This window comes from Alexandromys fortis, unplaced genomic scaffold (genome assembly GCF_014885135.2).
Source record: "Alexandromys fortis isolate MF-2015 unplaced genomic scaffold, M_Fortis_MF-2015_v1.1 scaffold_88, whole genome shotgun sequence".
NCBI lineage: Eukaryota > Metazoa > Chordata > Mammalia > Rodentia > Cricetidae > Alexandromys > Alexandromys fortis.
Window position 1 is genome coordinate 1,872,710 of NW_026067961.1, and position 22,493 is coordinate 1,895,202.

The following is a 22,493-nucleotide window of genomic DNA, read 5'->3' on the forward strand; positions in this document are numbered from 1 at the left end:
CCTCAGCCCTGGGGACCTGCAAGGCGATAGTGATCCTTCTGTGTAAAGGCTGGGAAAGACCCGTCTCCAGAGAACAGACTCCCCCTGCAGGCTGACCAGCTTGCCTGCCGTGTGCCGGCTCCCATGGCTCATGCAAGCCTCCTTCTCTGCTCTCCACAGATCCTCATCTGCAGATCGGCATCTCATCCCTGTGGCCTTTGTGTCTGAGAAATGGTTTGAAATCTCCTGCTGACTGGCCGAAGGCTTTTTACCTCCTGGGGGCAGGGCAGACGCCATGTGTCTGTTTCATGGTATGTATCTATCTCCTGGGGGCAGAGTGCCCTCTTTGTCTCCTCGCCCACCACCTTCTCCCCTCACCTCTGCTTTGGGACGATCAGGAACCCCTCTCTAAGGCAGTGGGTTTCCCAGTACATCCCCTGTGTGGATACTGGATGCTGGGTCTCTGGGCACATCTATTAGACACAAAGCCGGGACTTCTCAGGGAGGGAGTAGCTCCCAGGAATGCCTTGCAGCAGCAACACCGTCTCAATGCCATGCCCTCCCTGTGCAGAACTGCGGGCTGGAGTCGCCTTCAGAAACAAGCTCTGGGTACAGCATTCCCTTCCCTCAGCAGGAAGCTACCAGGGCAGCAGCTAAGCAGACAGAGATTACACCCTCAGCACACCACCGTGCCAGAGGGGGGCGGGGCGGGGGCAGTGGGGCAGCAGCAGAATTAAAATACAGTCTCGAAATACGAAAATAAGAGATAAGAAATAACATGATAAAGAAAGAAAGGGAAGAGTTGAGACATCTACTAATTTGAAGCTGGAGACTGGCACCCAAACAGGATGAATTCTTCACGCTCCGCTGCCTGGGAACATTTGGCTTGCTTTGGATGGTATTAACGCAGATGCTAGCATTAAATGGCTTCTGTGCTGAGTCTGTGAACAGTGGCCTACGGGGCCTGGGGCAGGGTGAGTGCTTCTCCCAGGAGCTGCACAACCCACACGTCCGTCCCACTTACACATGCTGGGGGCACGGCCCATGGCTGTCGTCAGTTTGGCAGCCTTTCCTCTGTGATTCCAGGCTTGTTGGTCCCCCGCTGCTCAGCCCCTAAATAATCACACAGAAACTATATTATTTAAAACACTGCTTGGCCCATTAGCTCTAGCTTCTTATTGGCTAACTCTTACATATAAATCTAACCCATCTCCATGTGGGATCACCATGTGGCAGCAGTTTACCCAGTAAAGTTCCGGTGTCTGTCTCCGGAGGGGCTACGTGGCTTCTCCCTGACACTGCCTCCTTTCCCCCAGCATTCAGTTTAGTTTTTCCCCACCTACCTCTATTCCCTGTGCAAGCTCAAGACAGTTTATTCATTAACCAATCGTATTCACAGCATACAGAGGGGAATCCCACATCTCCTCCCTTTGCCCAGTGTGCCACTGCAGAGTGAGCCAGTCTACCCTTATCAAAGAGGCATCCCGTCATTTTCCTGAGATGGCAACCTTGTGTCTCAGATAGGATACAGTATCCATCCTCTTACTCATCACTCACCTTCTATCCAGTCATTTTCGTGAGACGGCAACCCCGTTTCCTAGATAGGATACAGTATCCGTCCTCTAACTCATGGCTCACCTTCTACATAGGGGACTGAATGAAAAGGGCAGGAGACTGAGGGCTGGACATGGCTCGAGGGTTCCATACCCAACATTTGCCCCAGCAGGAAGCAAGGAGCAAGCTGCTGTCAGCATGGGAGCGAACCGGTCAGTTCTTAATCCCAGCACTAATGAATCACAAGTTTGGTCCAAATCAAATCTCCAGCCCTCCATGTCTGTCCCAAAGCCAACGCATTCCGCCAACGGGCAAGAGAATGTAATTAGATTAGACTAGAAATGAGCCTCCTGCAGAGGCTTTCATGGAGCCCGCGTGGCAAGCACAGCCTTCTAGTGGGCAGGACATAGAGCCTGGCACATCCTCAGAGCACACTGTCGTGGTCTGCCAATGTGTCTCATTCCATTAAGACTGTGGACATCCCTCTTGGATGTGCCAGCTCGGCTAGTGTTGGGGAACAATGGAGTCCCCAGCTGCCTAGCAAAGCTTGGCACGACCCAGGGTAGGGTGGGTACCACATCTTGTTATAGCTTTGAGAGTTCCTTAAAGGTGGGCATGATGGCTAATACTTGCAATCAAGCAGTCAGGAGTCTGAGGCAGGGGAATCACTGAGAGTTTGAAGACAGCCTGGGTACAGAGTTAGATCTTGTACCAATTAAAAACAATAAAACATGAAAAATGGGTTAAACTATGGTTCATTGACATGGAGATGCTGAGCCTACCCACTCAGCCTCCACTTCTGGAAGAGCTGGGGGCCCATAGGCCGCTTGTCTCCTGCTCCTGGGGCAACTCTGTCATATAGATGGCCGTTAGAAAAGCCCACTTTTTCCATACAGAAGGGCATTTACTCCCCCCCAGCAAGCCTATCCACAAAGAGGGAAACTGAGGCTGAGGAAAGGCAGACGACTTAACCATGGTGCTCTAGGTTGTCAGTGGTAAGGTCGGTCACCCAAGGTTGTCTAGTGCCAGGATGTCACTGCCTACCCTTCCGATGTCTCTGCTTTGCAAACCCCTTGCGGGATCTGAGACCATGCCCTTCTCTATACCAAGTGCCTCCGTTCACCCCAGGCCAGCCCCAAGCTGTAGTCTGGCTGAGGGTAGGATGGAGCTACAGGAGGACCAGTCCCAAGGGCTCAAGGGCCTGAGCTCTGCAGCCTTCTTGCAGGGAGCAGCAGCATGAACATTTCCAGGAATATAGAGTTTGGGTGGCAGGACTGTGATTTTATTTGTTCCTCGGTTCCAGAAAACCCTCTTGTCTTTCCCCTGGCATTCTCTCCCACAGTTTCGATTGGATGTCTCGGTACACTGATCTTGAGTGGGGTATAAGATGTAGCTGCCCCAGGAGACACTTGAGAGTGACTCCATCTATGTGAGAACACCTTTTTCCAGACCATTACTGCCCCTCCCTGTGCATCACAGGAGCCTACGAACTCTGTCGCCGTGCCTGCCTTGCTTCACCTCCGGTGACTTTCTGTAGACCAGAACCAGGCGAGATGTGCAAAAAGCCTCATTAGTCTCTGATAAATGCCTAAAGATCCCATCGCCCTGTGCCGGGCAAGCTATTCATCACTCACTGGGATGAAAGCCTTCGGATTCTAAGTATCCCCTCGTTCTTATAATTAACGCCTGGGCACGAGCAGCAAGCAGAGACCTGCCAGAGAGATCTCTCAGATTTACACAGGCACTTGTTGTCCGTTAAATAAACAGCAATTAATAGAAAGAAACATTTAATTAAGGTTTAATAGTCTGTTTGTCGCTTGTAGAACCTTTAAGACTTTTAGATAGCTTTTTATTGGTGATGTAGCAATTTCTTTCTAAGAATCTGTTTTGTCTATTGTGTATGTGTGTCTATGTGTGTCTCTATGTGTCTGTGTGTGTCTGTGTGGGTCTTTGTTGGTCTGTGTGTGTATCTGTGTGTCTGTGTGTGTATCTGTGTGTCTGTGTGGTCTACATGCATGGGCGTGTATATAGCACACAGTTGGACATGAGACAACCTTCCAGTCAGTTCTTTATTTCCACAATGTGTTCTGGGGATTGAACTCAGGTCCTCAGGCTTTTGAGGTAAGCTCTTTTACCCTCTGAGTCATCTTGCTGGCCCCAGTGTAGCAGATTCTTACCCCAACACACTCCTGTCTCCTCACAGGAATAGATATATGTAAGTGGTACCTGTCCCTTCCCTGCAGACAGGCTCCTGGTGAAACCCAGGGCTCATGACAAGCAAGCGCCTGCTTCCTTCCTTCAGGCCAACCTTGCCATAGACCACCTCACAGTGGGCGCAGTTAGCTCTGGATAGAACCAGATGAAGCTGGCTTCCTGTACTCCAAGGAATAAAGGAACCTCAGAGGCTCACGTGCCGCTTGTTCGTGGCTCATTTCTTGCCATCCCCCCACTTCCCCAACAAGGATGGTTGGCTGAACTTCAGAAAACCCCATTAGACCTAGTTCAGTTCACCCTACTTGCCAAAGCCGCTTCCTTCTGAACAGCGCCTCGAAAACCATAATGACTCTGCATCTGGAGTAACAAGAGATAAATTATTATTAATATTCTCAGGAACAAATTGAAGCACATAGCTGGTGAAAAACTGGAACATGCCTTAGCCCTCCCCCAGAACAAAATAAAACACACCTGTGGGCTGGGAAGATGGTTCAGTGGGTAAACTGCTTCCAGGCCCCTAACACACATCTGAAAAGCCAGACACAGCCCACCAATCTGCCCAGCCAGTCTGTGAGCACTGGGTTCATTGAAAGACCTTGTCTCAAGGTGGATGGAGATTGAGAAAAACACCAGAGTCAATCCCTGACATCTACATACATGTGCACAGGCTGGAACATGTACACACGTATACACACACACACTATATTCATAGAATACAAAGCTCTTGTAACTCAAAGTAATACTTCTTTAGAAGTAGCACAGAGAACCTTCTAGAAGCTGTGCTTTCTGATAATCCACACAAAGGAAACATGGGGGCACAGGTGCCCTTTCCGGCTGTGCTGACTGTGACTGCTTCGGAGCTGTGGCACCAGGGACCAGGCTGCCCTGTGGTCTTGGTTTTCAAAGGCAGAGGCTGAGCATCAAGCCCATGAGCTTAGGATACCCATTGCCCAATCTCCTTCCAAGCAGCAGGGGGCAGAATCTATCCCAGAATTTATCTGTGAGTTTGTTCTGCAGCTCCCATCTTCCCTGTCTCTCTCCCTGTCTGTTTGCTCTGCAGCTCCCAGCTTCCCTGTTTCTCTTCCTGTTTCTGTGGGATCCAGTCCCACCTCCTGCTAGGTGGTGGCCTTCTGCCTGGCCTGCATTCCTGGTCCTTCTCCAGCTCGGGCTCCTGCACTGAGCCCCTGAGCTAGAGATCCCATTCTTCACCATAGGCCAGAACAGCAGGACTAAGTGCTCGGGCAGGCTGGCAGGGAGGCGGCAGCCCCCATCTCTCCGTCCTCCCTGGCCTGAGACTGGGATGGTGTCCCTCCCTTGCTTGGACCCTCTTCTGCTCTCTGAAAGGAACCAGCACTGCAGTGACAATGGCAGGCACAATGTCAGGGCTATCAGAGGCCCAGTCTCTCTCTCCTCTACCTGCTCATGGTCCTGGAATATATTCCTCCCTGTATGGCTCCACAAGATCGCTTCACAAGGACAGCCCCTATAACAAGCCATCCTGGGAGTGGGTTTTAGGTCAAGAAAGATCCATGTTGGTGACCCAGAATGGGGCACCGAGCCTTGTCTGTAGCACAATAATAAAAAGCCAGAGACAGATATTGGGGTTCAAGCTGAAGATCAGGAAAGCAAAGCAGCCAAGCCACTAGAGAATTCTTTCCTTTTCCAAAGCTCAAACAAAGGGGCGATGCTGTCCTCAATGTGACTGCAGACTGCAAGGCTCTCCACCAGACTTCAGACAACACTGAGATTCTGTCTCCGCCCAGTCATATCACTCCTGTCTCTACCTCCCTAGTGCTGGGATTAAAGACGTGTAACTCCAGAGTGCTGGGATTAAAGGTGTGTGCCACCACTGCCCGGCCTCTAGTGACTTAGCTCTGCACTCTGATATTCAGGCAAGCTTTATTTGATAAGACACAAACAAAATATTACTACCTGTATCTGCCTCTTAGCTTCCTTTGGTGTTGGGTACCAGTCCACAAAGATGCAGAGCAGGAATCTAAGGGAACCTGAAGTGACCCCCACTGGAGACCTGTACGCAGGGAAGGTCCTGTTGCCAGGGATGCGTCATGAATGCCTGGCTGAAAATCCCAGGGAAGAAAGACATAGAAATTGAGGGCATGTCTGAATAGAGGAGAGAGGTCAGCCGAGATAAGCAATCTGAGATCTGTGTACCACTATGAATTTGAGAGGGAGAAGAAGGAGCCAGCATGGAAAAGCAAAGGATAAAGGTCCCACTTGGGAGTGTCCAGAAGGCTGGCAGGGAGGGAGCAGGGCCATTCCTCCAGCCTTGCTTTATCTAAGTTCAGGATCAGAGACTAGAACCCCACCCCAACAAAAGCCTTTCTCATGAAAGTGGGGCAGCCCTGTGACTTACACAGCTGACCTTAGATGGAAACCAGGTTCTAACAGGAACCAGTCACCAGAAGCCAGGTCTGTTTGTGCAAGCTCCAACTAGCAAGGGGAAGCCCAGGCTAGGCTGCCTAGAGAGACCCTGTCCTAATAAACAAACAATAAACAATGAGAATAGGGACAGATAACTAAGCCACCCATGTTACACTGACCTAGGCCACTGCTGACAAGTATTAGATCAGCAAGGCCAACATTTAGTGAGCCCATTAAAAGAATATATGTATTTAAAACCCTGTCTCGATAAACAAAAAATACATGTATTTGTAGAAAGCTAGAACTAATAAATACCACTTTAACCTTTCTGTCTCTCTATCTATCTCTCTCTGTCTCTGTCTCTTTGTGTGTAAGTGTGCGTGCATGTGTGTATGCGTGTGTGTGTGTTATTGTTGCCCATGTGTATGTGCTTGTTTGTGGAGGCCAGAGGTCAGTGTTGGGGGTCCTCCTCCATCAATTCCTACCATATTTTTTGAGAGAGTCCCTCACTGACCCCAAAGCTCACCAATTCTGCTAGACTGGCTGGCCAGCGAGACCAGGGGTCCTCCTGTCTCTGTCTCACAGCATAGGGTTTGTGGACACACGCTGTCATGCCTAGCTTTTATGTGGGTCCTGTAGATCCAAGCTCAGGTCTTCATGGTGCACAACAGGTACTTTGCCCACTGAGCCGTCTCCCTGGCCCCTTAACTCCTCTTACGTGTGTCATTCAGTGGCATTAATTATGTCAGACTGTCCCCACTTAAACTCCCTCTGAACATCAGCATCCCTAATATCTGTGCAGATGCACACTCTAGCCACGCCCACCGTGTGCCCTTTCAATGCACGCCCTGGCTCACTCATGTTAGTGGTTTCACACAATATTATTTTTTAACTTCAGAAACGTTACAATGGAAACAGGCACACAAGATGACTCGTTCTCTCTATGTTAAATTACGTCTTTGTTTGAAACCTTTTATCGCTTGATACCTGAATATGGGGTTGGGTGCATAGCTGGAGGAGGACCTGCCGATCTGACCCGATGTCCCCTTCCTTTATGCAAGGTTGCCTGAGGTCCACAGTAGGTGGACAGCCCCACAGAGGCTCCAAACGGGAGTCTTTTGGAGATGGCAGGCAAGTTAGAGGGTATTCATGGAGCCTCTGTTCACTCTGGGTCATGGGGAGGGGAGGGGAGGGGAGGAGCAGTGCCTTTAATTCTCTTCTCCGCCTCACTGGAGAGACAAGTCGAGACTCTGGGCACAAACATGGGTCATGAACTGAGAAGGGGCAGGCCTGCCAGCCCTGCCAGCCCTGCCCACATCTCCAAGGCAAAGCCCACAGGAAACTTCAGTGTTCAAAGCCCACCGTCATTGAGATGGGAGGAAGGATGCCACGCTGGAGCCTTCTGGGAGAGCTGGGTCCCATCACCACCCTGACTGCAACTGTGGGGACTATTAAAAACCAGCTCGCAGACCCTGGCCGGACAGCTAGCTTCCAGGTCTCCAGAGGAGGCTCGGGGCATATGTTTCCAGAAGGTTCTAAACACACTGTGATGGATCTTCTAGTCTGGCCATTTGCTTGCCTTGGTAACTGTGGGACAACGCCAGCATTCATGTTGTGTCCTTCTGCCAGCTTCATCTAAAGACCATCTGCCAGCTTCATCTAAAGACCCCTGGGACGCTTGCTTTTTGACTTGTGTCATCTACAGGTGTGGAGGGACTTTCCTCTCTGCCTGAGGGTCTCGGTGGCCTGTAATTGTGGGGGGGGGGGGCTTCAGTGAGAGCACTGAGTGGAGTGGAGGCCCCCACACATCACTGCATAACTCAGACAGCACCAAACGGGATCACCCATGCCTGGCACGTGCTGCACCCTCATGCCCATCCCCGGATTCTCTCTCTCGCTAGAAGGCTGTGTTTTCATGTACCATCTGGGTATCCTTTCCTGACCAGCCTGCTGGAGAATGTTGCGGCCACTGGCCTCCCTGGATTCCCTGCCTTTCCCTCTTGGAGAGACTCAGGCTGGCTTTGTTGATAGAGCCTTACATCTGTCCTGAAACTTGGTCCTAGTGTGCTTCCAGCTACAGTGGATGGAAACGGAACCTGTAGGTTCCTTCCTGCATCGCAGGTGTAGCAAGCAAAGCTCTTCCCACTATGGGTTAAAGAGGGAATGAGGAAGACTACGATGAACATAGTAGCCAGTGACATGCATGGTTGGGATGCTGCTGTGTTCCATATGAGTTAATGGAGGAGACGGACCTGTCAGAGGTGAGGGGACACCTCCACGTCGCCACCTTGGCAGCTGGAACACTCCTGACCTCAACCCAGAACAAAGAATTTATGGCTTTAACACCGGAAAGGATTTCAGGACTGATGTCTTAAGCAGAGTTGGGAGTTTTGTTAGAAATGTTTTAATATAAGCTTAAGACTAAGGGTTAGCAGTAGAAGAGGTGTTCAGAAGAAATTAAGACACCCACAGGGGCATGGGTGTGGGCTTCCCAAAGAATGAGTCATACTTCAGCAAGGGGTGACTGTAGATGGGCGGTCAGGAGCTCTTTGGAATTCTGTCTCTCAAGTGTTTTTCTCAGACCCTACCCATTCTCTGCCTCTGTTTCTTTGGTTGTGAGGTAACAGATTGGCTCCAGAGGAAATGGGAAAGGCCTTAACAGCTGTAATTTGCTGGTGAGGGTCTTCACTCAGATGTCTGGGAGCAGGGCTCTTTTTCCTGCTCGTGCCCCCCAGATTTCCTGTGTCTTTCTGTCCTGCCTCAGGCCCAGCCCTTCCTAGGAGGCCCTGAACACGGGACTGAAGCTCTTCCTCTTGACCCCACCAGTCCTTGGTAACCAGAGTGGGTGTGGGGGGCTTTGTAGGGCTGGAAGCCTTCTTGTGCCCCAGGGCATGGTGTCATTTAATCTCTTCTCTCCTTCCTCCACAGGATTCCGTTGGTGAACTTGTACAAACAAAACAACAAAACAAAAAAATTATAAAACCTAAAACTAAACTATCTAAGGGGAGGGTCCCGCACCTGCCACTTCTGTTTGCCAGAGGGAAACTTGGCAGAGCAGGACACCCAAGGCCAAATCTATTTTTGTAATATTGCTCGTGCCTAGGGGCGCTCCCTTCTCCCAGAGTTTTCTTCGGAGAGCAGAAAGAAATGCAAGAAGTGACTAGAGACAGCAGAGAAAGCCAAGCAGAAGGTCAGGAGACAGCTCCCAACGCCTGGGACTCGCACCACGATTCTGAACCTGTGCCAATAATACCACTATGTGCCATGAAATGAGCCGGAAGCTCGGCCGAAGCCGAGCCCAGCGAACCACGCGGAGAAATCTTACAGAGGACAGGGGTGGGGGATCACTTCCGGTAGAGTCACTATTTCTGGTTAATATACATATATAAATATATAAATACCAACACAGACACACACACTTTTTTTGTACTGTAGCAATTTTTGAAGATCTTCAATGTTCCTTTTTAAAAAAACAAAACAAAACAAAGAATTGTGTTATAGTTACAAAACTTGATTTATTTACCATGCTTAGTATGAACAGAATAAACTCGTGTTTTGTACTTGGGCAACTCACATCACACGCTGCACACACACACACGCACCTGCACACACAAACACACAAGCATTTATACGCATATATCAGAGAAGCGGTTCTGCAGGTGGCCCGGTATTCCATCGCCATTCATCCAGGGGGACAGCCTCAACCCAGATGAGGAGGCCCAACCATGACATCCTTCATCTGCCAGATACTCGCCGAACGGCACTCGGTGTGTGGCTTCTCACCTTGAGCCAGAATTAAGAATGCTGTGGTTTTCTCTCTGTGTTCACCCACATGATCCGTGCTCTGTTTCTTCCTTTAACTGTCTGAAGATGCTAACAGCCACACGCGTTCATGTAGCCGACTGCCAACGAGTGAGCCTGAGCACTAGGTTGGGTGGGTGGTGGATTCTCAAACATTTGTGTTATACAAGCATAGACTGAATTAAAGAGATTTTTCAGTTCTATAATTAAAGGAATATATCCATACACAGTGTGTGCTTATATCAGGGCAGCACTCGGGAGCCCAGGAGGGATCAGAACTCCATGATCCTGTGTGTGCCTAGCCCAGGTGAACCCTGTGGACTATGCTCTGGTACAGGCTGTCTCCTTCCATTGGTGGTGGTTTTCGTTGGGCCAGGTGTGACGAGGAAGGTAGGGGAAACTGAGGACCTAGTGACATGTTTTCTCATGACGATGTTACTTTGGGGCTTCTGTTGGACCCCAGCCTCATAATGTATCCCCAGTATACGCCCTGGTTTGGAATAACTGTCATCCCTGTGGCAGGCGTCTCTCCACAGCCCATCTCAGCTAATCTCCCTGTCCCCTAGGCTCCCTATCAGTAGCATCTGCTGGGAGGAGCCTGTGGCTGGGAGGAGCCTGTGGATCTGTTCTACACTCTTTGTGTGTATGTGTGTCTTCCCTGTATTATGTGTATCGTGTGTGCAGTGGTCATAGATGCCTGAGAGGCGGCAGACCCTCTGTTACTAGGGTTCAGGTGGCTGTGAGCTTCCCTGAGGGTGCTGGGAACCAAACCTGCTTCTCTGAAGGAACAGAGAACCCATGCCCTGAACCGCTGAGCCATCTCACAACCCCACTGTGACACCCTTAGCAGAGACTCAGCCAGGTTTCAGGGATCTCCTCCCAGGGATGTGTTCCCTCTGCACGACTCAGTAGGACTCCAGGTCACCAGCGGAAGAACGAGGGGAAGAATGGAAAGGTGGGAGGCCAGACAGACAGCCTCTCTTGCCCTCACTTAGGTCTAAGTGGCCAGTTTTGTCTCTTCCCAGGGACTCTGCGCTCTGGAGACAACCTGACATGACATGTGCTTTTCAAAGTTAGCTTTCTTATCAGCTGGACACTTGAGAGCAGAGCCTGATGACGAAGGGAGGTGGTGTGTGTACAATTTGGACTCGTTGAGATCTGTATTCAGGACTTTGCTCAAAAACTTGGAAGATGCTTCTTTTGGAATTTGTTTTTGTTTTGCCCCCACCCCGCCCCCGAACAAGACAGTGTTTGCTGCTGTAGCATGGCCGGGTTACAGCTCCAGGTCCCCAGGATTCCCCTCCATGCTTCTGAGATGAGCATCTTCCTCTGCACCTCCCGTTGTCCCCAAGCTCTCTCTTCAGAGGTGGGCTCTGGGGTGAGCAGGGTAAGATGAGAGATAGCATTACCATCTGGCAGTAGGGCCTGGTGGTCAAGTGTGAGAACCCCTCTGTCCTTCACCTCTGGAACCGCGTCTAGCAGTGCTAGCAGATACTGCCCTCCAAGATAGGTCTGGCTGCTTGCTTCAGCTGCTGACCTTTACCAAGGTGCACAAGCAGGGTGACATCGGTGGTGACATCCCTAAAGGTTGTACCCCTTTGGCTTCCAAGTCAGCAAGCCCTTTGCCAATTGCTAGTGTCCACTTGTTCCCCACTACAGCTTTTGGTCCTGAAGGCACCTCACTGCAAGGTCATTTGAGCCCGTCTCTAGGCTCAGCCACTTCTGCTCTCCACGCCGTAGTCTCCGTGAGGCAAGCCGTTACTTTTGGTTTTAAATAGTGGGTGTGGCGGATGCGATTTCTCAGCACAGCCAAGGAAGCCTCCAGACTTCCTGAGACAGACCTAGGTGTGTGGTACCACTCCATCCCAAAGGCTGCTTCCCATACGTGGTGAGGGCATGTGGACACCCAAGGTAGGGGGGGGGTGGCCTCTCTGCAGGAAAAGTAGAGGTCCTGGGTTCTTCCCGTGGGCTTCTGGTCCTCTCTAGTCTGGGTAGTCTTCAGTCACCTCTGACTCCTCAGTCATCCCTTACCAACTCTCTGCACTTGGTCTTAGGAAGTTGCCTTGACTGTTAACATCAACCTTGCCTTCTTAATTCTCAAGCATCCCAAATATCTCCCAGCAACACTGTAGCCTCTGGCAGTACCCTTCCTGCGGGCAGCCATCTTCAGCGGCCATCACATGCCCAGCTTATCAGCTTAGTGACAGAGTATATCTGGTACTGCCTCTGTTTTGGCTCTGCGGAATAAACGAAGTAGGGATACATACATGCATGCATATATATGTATGTATATGTGTATACATATATATATATATATATAGAGAGAGAGAGAGACAGATAGAAAGACAGAAGGACACACACATAGAAAGGAGAGATACATGGAAAGAGGAAGAGAAAGAGACACATATGAGGAGATCATCGTTTCCCTTCTCCCAGGTGGTCTAGGATCTTCTGAAACTCTTGAAAGGCAAGATGGGGAGACAGAGCTGAGGCTAGATCATAACATCCACATTCAGACTGGAGGTCTCCTGTCATTCATCCCAGCTGGCACCAGGACCCATGTTTTCTTTGTCCCATCAGTTGCCCATCACCCTCTTATGAGAGCCAGCTTGGTGCACGTGAGCCCCGATGTGCCCATGGGCTCCAGTCAGAAAGGCACTGGGACTCCTGATGCCTGGCGCTGTTCTCATGTCCGCCTGTAATTCCTTAGGCTATCACTCGCACATAGAGGTGTGTGTTTCATCGTGGTTGGACATCACTCATTAGTCCATCAGTCTTCTACCATGTTGGTTGCAGGACTGAAAGTGAGAGGGATGTAGTCCTGTCCTTGTGTGTGGGTTGTATGATCCGCTGTGAGTGCGCATAGTCAACACAGAAACACACACAGTAATCAACAAGTAGACAGATGGTGTAGGGGCCATGGAGCAGGGCATTAGGAGCGAAGGGGAAAATGATGGGTGCTATGTCTTGTCCTTGGCCTCCTTTTTCTCCTGGAGGCCACCTCTTACTTACTGAGAGGTGGTCCAGGGTTGGGTGATACAGATAGAAAGGCAGTGCTAAGCCGGGTATGAGATGTTCTGATCATTTCAGAAGGCTCTGCCTGGCCCAGCACCCTCCCCCTGCTCATTCCAGTGAGGGCAAAGCTGAAATACAGAGCGGGTCAAGTCAGTGCTGTTGTTACTGCGGGAAGCACGCCCTGCTCGCTAAGCCCATCACTAATCATGCCCTTTCTTCATGCTCAAACTGCCCTGTCAGGCCCACTAGACTTAAGGAGGTTGGGCAAGGGACCTGAGATCGGAAACTTAGCCCCAGGCATTGGGGCACCATCCCTGCTGGTTCCAGAAAGCAGCCGTCTTCCTCGAACTCCCCCGAAAGTCCACCCTTCTCACACAGCATCTGTCTTTAAGTCAGCAGTGAATTACAAACACACTGTGATTCATGTCTGCCGAGAGCGCTGGGTTTGGAGCCGTTTGCCGACTTGCTCTGTCGCACAACTTTTTGATTGTTTGTTTGTTTCCAGTGTAAACCGCGCAGCCCACATGAATGAACCAAACTCCTGGTGTCTTCCTTCTGTTTTGCATTCTTCACTGCTTGTGTCGCCTGTTGAGGAAGGCGGGCTCTTGCTTCTCTCTGAGTTGAGATCATATATGAGGTTTTCAGGGACCCTGAAGAATTCTAGAACACACTACCAGGCTTCTAGGGCACAAGGCATAGGTGGTGTTTGGTTTCTTGTCATTGGTGGGTGTGCAGCTTGGGTTCTGATGTCAGGAGGTGGTGGAGAAAGGAATTGTCATCTTTCCTGTCAACCAGCCTTCAAACCAACAAAAGAACGGGCTGTTGCCGCTGCCCTCAAATAAGTCTAGAAAGATCTCAGTTCATAAACATTCAGTGGCCCACCTATAGAGCACACCATGTGGCCAGAGATCCCCAGCTAGGGAACTCGCCTGTACACTGATCTCCTGGAACTGATGGGTCCAACATAGCTCTTGGCTTGCACTTTGCCAAAGGAGTGATCTCATGATCCCAAGGCAAAAGTGAGAGGTGGCCAGCGAGGCGCAGATAAGCTCACATCACCTGCTTTGAGGATTGTTCACTCCAGTTGCCAGCTAAGACCTTGGGCTGTGCCTGCCTTGGAATGTTGTGTGCACCACTGTCCAGATGCAGAATGAGCCTGGAGCTACTGGGAGGTGCCTGGCCCTGTTCCTCATGGCAGTGGTGGGCAGCCAGGAAGAGGGCTGCTTCTCTGTGGATTGTTGATGGCCAGATGGGGCTGCACACTACCCCTGCAAACACACAGTCACAGTACCCCAGTGGGACAGTACACCCCAGGTTTTGACATGAATCAGAGTGGACAATGAATGCTCCCAGAATCCCCATCACCTTCTCCTCTTGATGGATCCCCTCCTGAGCCCTCTGAGAGTGGCTGGGCATTAAATCAAGCAAGTTGGTTTTGAGAAGACCCATCAATCATGATCACATATGGGGCAGCCTGGACCAAAGGGAGGAAAACAGGGCCAACCTTGCACCTGCGTGCAGGACACTGACGGTGAGGACGTTAAACTTGTTGCTGACAGTGGAGAAGGAGTTGCTGAAATGTGACTGGCTGTGCCGGGTCTCCATGTGTGGGTGAGAATCTGAACAATATGCTACAGCTAATTTTCAATTTGCCAGGCTAATACACTAAGCCAAGGGAGTATTTGGTGCATCCCACGGGGCCAAATCTGCTCTTGTCGTTCTCTTGCGTTCCAGGGTCTGACATCTGCTGGGGTTATAGCTGCAGACCGTATGGCATCGGAGAGAGGTCTCATTCATAAAGGGTGATTAAGGTGGGTTTTTTTTTGAAGGTGGGTTTTCTCTTAAAACAGAATCCCCCAGAGATCTGAGCTCCCAGGAGAACTCAACACTCAGGTAGCAGTGACATTAAATTACAGCTGCCTGGAAGCTTCCTTCTAATGGGGCCATAACTCAGTTGGTCACCTGGTTAGCTTTTGTCAGGCTTCTGAAACTCTGCAATAAAACTCTTTGGTGGAGATGTTTACAGCTTTGGGACTGACCAGTGCCCATTAACACTGGCCTCACTGTGTGGAAGTTGCTGCATTGAAGAGAACTGGGGATGTTTTGGGTCATGGGAGAAGCAAGAAGACCATGCTATCAGAAGCTTAGTTTTCACACCATTATATTCTGGAAAGATATGCAACCACAGCAAATTTGCCTGAGGTGGTACTTGGTGCGTCTCTGCTATAATTGGCTCAAGTCAGAATTTCAGGGCTAACACCGTTCCAAGCCACCATCCTGCTCTCTCTGGCTTCATCCAACCCTTCTCATCACTTCATGTCTTCCCAAATTAGCAAGGTGAACTGAATCCTCTGTGACCCCCTAAGCCTAGTTTTCAATCTTTGGAGGACTCGCTACATGTGGGAAATAGAGGGTCTTACTAGTACCTCAAATGTCGAACACCATACAGGGTGTCAGGGCAAGCCAGGAGCATCACCTGATGAAGTTTTCCATTGTATGGTAGCTGCCATCAGGGAAGACGCCCTCTCCAGTCTCCAGGTCTCTGTGGTAAAATCTTTACTCTGTGCTGTTTCTCTCTCAGGCATACAAATTCCTAATACCAACCTGTGAGGCCACCTACAGTTCAAGGCCAACCTAGAAACTTGGGTTCTTTTCCTCGAGGAGTCCCAGAAAGTTCTGGGAGGGAGATAACTATACTGCACTTAGAAATAATGGCACTCCCAGGTACGAGCAGAATGTTTCTACAAGTTCTGGGATTTGAAGACAAGGAGGAGTCACAGGTTAAATCAACATGCCTGGCAGGTAGACACGTGGACATACCTTCCTTGAATGTAACTGCCAATATTGACTGGGGGGGGTGCCTGTCTGTCTGTCTGTACATGTTTGCATTTTGTTACCTTTTTTTTTCTGTGTCTCTTTCCTTTGTTTTGGTGTCCCTCCCTCTGACCCCAGACAGAGAAAGACTCTGGTAAGGTTGTGGGACTAAAGATAATGACTTTGAGCCTCAAGAATGATCTCCCAACCCAGGTGACTCAAAACTGTTGAGCACCATCTCAGAGTCCATGCCCAGGTGGTCTGTGGACAGACAGAGGACCCTGTGGTTGTGTAACACCTGTAACGACAGAGGGAATGAGAGGAGGCTTGGTGTAAGACACTGGGACTCGATCCTCTGCCCCCTGCCCTTCTGGGAGTCTCCACTGAGACCATTTATTAATTCTCCCAGCTCTTGGGGAACACAGAATGGTGGAAGTTAGAGAGCAGAGTGGGCTGTTCTCTCGGTCAAATGATTCAGCGAGAGATGAATTAGTGGTCACAGAGCTCCACATGACCTTGTACATTGATTGTATTTAATTTATCAGTGACATTCACATGGTCAATACCAGCCTCTCCACATCCAGTGTTAGATGTTAAAATGTCTAGCTTGACATTGGAAGAAGTGTAAGACCACAGATTGATACTAAGTTTGAAGTCTTGAAAAAAAAAAACAAAAAGAATGCATATAAAGAGAATTATAGAACCAGACACCTCACACCTCACTACTGCAGTTGGATTCGGCACAAGCTGTTGTTTCTGGACCAAATGTGCAGGCACAGACCACAGACTCCGCTTGGTTAGCACAGTTGCCTCTCTATGATGGGTCCGGCTCCCAGCTTCCCCATGCACAGCAGCTATGTTGACTGTCACCATTGGTGATAGTGGTGTCTCTACGACCACACAGAACTGGGAGAACACCCAGGCAACAGGATGAGACAAGCAAGTGTTTAAGTATGTGGCTTAGTGACAGGGTCTTGTGCTGGACATTTCACCCTGGGGTGACAGTTCTGAGGGGCAGGAGGACTCTACACAGTGAGGTTTCGAATACACTTGATCTCACTACATACACTGACTGATAGAATCCACACTGTACTCCGCGACACTGATCACACCGGGAACAAGACACTCACAATCTGCGACTTGAGCAACAGGGAACAGAAGTGAAGCCATCGTGTCTGCCATCGCCTGTTGGCTCACTGAATTTTAGGTTGACTATCTCCGAACTTTCCTCTCCCCCCACCCCCGCCTTTTCCATGTACAGCAATACCCTGTTTAATTTGATTTTCCTAAATTGTTTGCTGGGACTCTTAACTGTTTATTTATGTAAACTGTTAACTGCTTATGTATACTCTATGTGGAATACTGTTCTTTCTCAGGAGAAAAATGAAAGCCCTGTCTTCACAGGTCCTCCTGTAACTAAACACCTTTCTTACAGACCTTGGAAGGCCAACGGCTCAATGTCTGCGTTTCCTTAAAGGGGCATGGAAGCCAAGTCAATAGCAGAAGTGGCTGGGTATATTTGAGTTGGGGAAAGGGGGCTGCGTATAATTTCTTTGCAGGTTATTTTTTTCCCTCCAGATTTCAAAGGTTGTTTCTGTATCGGGAGACTCTTAAGGGTCACACATACCCATGAACTTCCCAGTGTATGTCCAGTTCTCTGGTGCCGCTCTAAAGCACACAAAGCTTTGCCCAGCCGAGCACTCAGAAAGAAAGTGGGCCCAGCTCTCTGTGTCCTGGCCTGGGTAGGTGACAACAGCATTTGAGCTACACCAGAAGTTTCCATGGTGATGTACCCAGAATGTCAGCGTCCACAGGTGCATGGTTGGGGTGTCCTATGGCTCTTTCTATGTGCAAATGTGGAGTAGGGTGTGTATATGTGTGCACAATTCTTATGGGTGTGGAGTTCAGAGGTCAATGATGGGCCTCTTCCTCCATCACTTTCTACTTTATTTATTCCCTTTTTTTCAAGTTTTTATTTTTCAGTATATTTTGAATTGAAATATAATTAATTACATTACTTTCGTCTTTCTGGGCCCTCCCCGGTAACCTCCCTTAAGTCTCATGCCCCTAGCTCTCAAGGTGATAGCCTCTTTTTTAATATTATTATATACATAAATGTGTGTATGTATATATATACACAAATATATCTATCTAGTATCTATAGATATTTGTAGATAGAGTAATTTCAGTCTATAGATATCTGTATCTATAGATAAATAGATAGATGATAGATAGATAGATAGATAGATAGATAGATAGATAGATAGATGATAGAAAACCTTCTAAGTCTGATTTGTTGTTGTGTGTAAATGATTTCAAGGCTGATCACTCCACATTGAAGAACTAATAAGTGCTCTCATCCCTGGAAAAGGCTAGTGCTCCATACTCTAGCAATTAATAGCTGCCTGTATTTGTTTGTCTAGGGGTGGAACTCCACAAAATTCCCCTCTTGTACATTGGTGTGCCCAGCGATATTGCCGCTGTTTCTGTCTTGTTTGTGTAGCCATTTCTAGGATAGACTGTTTCACAACAGGCCACTCCCTTGTCTGCGCTCTTCTCCAAGCCATGGATGCAGGATCTGTGATGTAGACAGAGGACTCATGGCTGAGAACCTGGAGCTTGCTGTACCTAGGCACACCCTTGGGATTTTCTCACCCCAGGTTCCCAGAGCTGGAACTGAAGGCATGCAGCACAGTGCTCAGCTTTTCAGTGTAGATTCTGGGGATCCAAAGTCAGGTCCTCTGGGTGCAGGGCAAGTGCTGCGCTCACTGAGCCATCTAAGAACTCAGTCCCTCTGCCACCACCTCGCTCCTGTGGCTCCCAGGGCAGTGAGGGAACAGCTTTAAACTAGCTAATGCCCGAAAAGATTCCCACTGAGGGAATCTTGGATGAGAATCTTGTCCCCATGCTGGGAGGGAATTCATCTAAATAGTTGATGTTATCAACAACAGGGAACACCTTGGACACATGTGATGTCTGCTGAGTGTCAAAGAGTTCTGGCTTTTCTAGACATGTTCTGACCTAGCAGGTGAAGTGTGTGCACGCAGGGTTTCTACCTCCAGTCTGGAGGTTCTCAATGGAGTAGGGGTTTACTCTTCTAAGATTTCTAATGTGATGATGACCATGGGACCAAGGTTGTACACACGACCAAGTATTCTGTGTGCCAGATGAAATAGACCAAGACATAAGAGAAGCCAGACATTTGAAGGCCCCCTGGACAGACCTAGGAAGACTCTATTCCCAAGCTCATAAGCCTCAGGGAATGTTTCTGTGGAAGGCTCACCAGCTGGTATGTGTTCCTGTCTCTTTATTTTGGGAGGCAGTGAACCAGGCCTTCCTATGTAGCCTAGATTGGTATTGAAACCCAAATCTCCCTCCTTCAGTCTCCTGAGCCCTAGACTTCTGGGACTATAGGTTAGGCCACCAAGCCACAGCCCAGCAGCCGGAAGATTTGAGGAAGACGAGCCAGATCCATGGTCAGAGCAGTGAGGCACAGTGAAGTGGAATAACAGGTAGGAACGGACCAGAGTAAGAGAACCACAGAGCTGGGAAGGGAGCCAGAGTAAGAGAACCACAGAGCTGGGAAGGGAACCGGTGTAAGAACCACAGAGCTGGGAAGGGAACCAGAGTAAGAACCACAGAGCTGGGAAGGGAGCCTCAGCGTCTGCCTTGCGGGATGCCCCCATCCACACTGCTGTGTCAACTGGTGGTGACATTTTACAGGCATTACATACACAGACTTATGGAGATTTCCTGGGTGCCGCTTTTCTGCCATATTTAGAAGGCACCGTCTAAAAGCAGATATACCAGCCCTCTGGCTCTTAAAATCTTGCAGCCCCCTCTTCTGTGATGTGCCTAGAGCCCTACAGTAGCGAGTATGTTGTAGATGTATCAGCAGGGTTGACTGGCCTGTGATCAGTTTATCTCTAATGTTGACTGGTTGTAAATTTCTAGAATAATTTCTGCTACAAAAAGAAGCCTTCTCTGATGAGGAATGAGACGACACTTACCTGTGGGTATAAAGAAGTCAGTTAGAAACTAGACTCGTTCAGGAAAGTGGCATTCTTCTCTAGGGCTCATGACCTCGCCAGCCTGGGGCAACTGGTTAGGTCTGCAGTACCAGACACGAATTCTCTCCTGTTGAGTGGGCCTTAAGTCCACTTGGAAAGCTGTTGGCTAACCTGAAGATATAAGCACACTTGGGGACTATCGTGCCCTGCTGCTCATTGCTGTAGTCTGCAGGCTTCAGAGCGAGGCAGGACTGTTGAGAGCTCTTCTCCCTTGGTAGCTCCCACAGCACCTTCAGGAAGGCCCAGGAGATGCCCCTAAGGACACATCAGTCCTGGCAGCTGAGAAGTCCCCTCAGGAACCAGGAGCGAATGTTCCTTCCCTGTAATTACCTCTTCATGACAATCATCCCAGGTCCCTTCTTCCATGCTGCATAATAGAGGGACATTTACCTGGCACCCCCTAGCACATCCCCAGAGGCCCTGTCCTCCTGCTTAAAGTCCAGTTTGTTTGTGAGGCTGTGGGCTGGCAGATGGCGGAAATGACCACCGCTCCCCAGGGAGCCTCTCCAGCGTTAGAGAGGGGGCTCAGTGCCCTCAGACACATTGACGAATTGGATACATAACAGCCTTTAACAAGCAGAAAAAACAATACCACTTCGGTCATTTAACTGATTTAAACAAATCAACAGCCTGGATACCATTAAAGCAAACTCAATTTGCTCACCACTGAGAGCGGGAACCTGGGCTGCTGGAATCCATTTGCTAGCATGTACTGCTCTTGACTTTGAACTGAAGCCAAGGAAAAGAACACAGGGCCCGAACATGGCTGAATAAACTTGGCAGCATCTCCCTTTGAAGGGCTTCCGAGCGGGCAAGCACACTGGAAACACCGACCCATGTGAGGGCCCAGAGATGGTGGTGGAGAGATGGCTCAGTGGCTCAGAGAGGGAAGTGTTGCCCGGCACCCTGTTGCGTGCCTGTAATTACAGCACTGGGGTTTGGGGGCTGAGGTGAGAGGGCACTTTCCTCCAGGGTAGGGCAGGGAGTGAGCATTCCAAACCATAGCAGGTAACAGGAGCTACTCCCAATAATCACAGGGAGGTCAGAGAAGCACAGCCTCCAAGAGCAAGGATATTTCACATTCCTCCTTTCTTGGTTAAAAAAAAAATGGCTTATTGGAATCAAAGATGCATACAGGATTGGCTGTGAAGACCAATGATCCAGGCTGCCGCTGATCTGGGAGGGAGCCCTGCATGCTGAAACCCAATAATCTGCAGGTGTTTGTGTTACCACCATCCACTGGGTGTGACTGGAGGCTTCTCTCCCGCCCACCAGTTACTGAATAGTCACTTTGAGGCTTAATATTAATTACAAACTGTTTAGCTGATGGCTCAGGCTTCTTACTGGCTAGCTCTACATATAAATTAACCCATTTCTAATCATCTGTATATCGTCCTGTGTCCTGTGGCTTATCAGTAAAGCATCTTATGCCTTCCGTGGTTGCTGGTGCCTCCCTGATTCCGCCTTCTCTCCACTTGTCTCTCTGCTTGGATTTCCCACCTATTTATCTTCTGCCCTGCCATAGGCCAAAGCAGTTTCTTTATTAATCAATGTTAATAAAACATATTCACAGCATACAAAGGGGAATCCCACATCAGCTGGGCTGGGCAAGAGCTGAGCTCTCTTCAAGTAGGTACCACCTGAGCCTCAAAGTGATGTTAACTTTAGAGCTAAGAGCATAGGGTATAAGGTGGTAGGGTGACCCAACGGCAGAGTCCCCCATTCAGTGGTTCTTGAGGGGGATTTTGTGCCCTGACTTTTCTCTTCATCCACAGAGACATTTGGCCCTAGGTGGTGACAGTTTTCACTGTGACACAGAGTAAGGGTATGTCCCAGTTTGTTTTCTGTTGCTGTGATAAACACCATGGCGAAGAATAACTGAGGAAGGAAGGAGTTTTATATGGTCCATCACTGAGGGAACTCATTCAGAGCAGGAACTCAAACAGGAGCCCAGAAGTGGCACTCAAGTAGAATCTGTGGAGGGATATGGCTCACTGGCGTGATACCCATGGCTTACCCAGCCCTCAGGACCACCTGCCAAGGTGTGGCACAGCCCGATGATGGGGAATTGCCCTCTGTATGCTATGAATACATTTTATTACTATTGGTTAATAAAAAAAAGCTGTTTTGTCCTATGACAGGGCAGAATATAGGCAGGCAAGAAAACTAAATTGAATGCAGGGAGATAAAAGGCGGAGTTAGCAGATGTCATGTAGTCACCCAAGAAACAAGCGGTAACAAACCATGAGCCTCATGATAAAATATAAAATAATAGAAATGGGTTAATGTAAGATGTAAGAGCTAGCAAGGAATACGCCTGAGCCATTGGCCAAACAGTGTTGTAATTAACATAGTTTCTGTGTGATTATTCAAGTCTGGGCAGCCAGGAAAGATAAGAACAGTCTACATGTACAGCCCAGAGTAGGCTGAACTCTCCCACATCAATCAACATGCTCTCACAAACTTGCCCACTGACCAATCAAATGGGGTATTTCCTCATTTGTGGTTCCATGACTTTAAAGTATATCAAGCTGCCAAAAAGAAAGAAAAAAAGAAAGAAAGAAAGAAAGAAAGAAAGAAAGAAAGGAAGGAAGAAAGAAAGAAAGAAAGGCAACACAGGATGCTACTGGACATGGAAGGCTACGACCAAGGATGTTGTTAAAC

At 49.2% G+C, this 22,493-nt stretch overlaps 1 protein-coding gene across 1 annotated transcript in view; it reads left to right on the forward strand.

Annotated features, from left to right (window-relative positions):
* The window catches only part of Ajap1 (adherens junctions associated protein 1), a 108,521-nt gene extending 98,827 nt beyond the window's left edge, over positions 1-9,694 (forward strand). Inside the window, exons 5-6 of the mRNA XM_050153106.1 lie at positions 160-290; positions 9,058-9,694. Of these exons, the coding sequence (XP_050009063.1) occupies positions 160-232 (73 nt within the window). The 3' untranslated portion in view covers positions 233-290; positions 9,058-9,694. The remainder of the gene's footprint in view (positions 1-159; positions 291-9,057) is intronic.
* Positions 9,695-22,493: the final 12,799 nt, after the last annotated feature.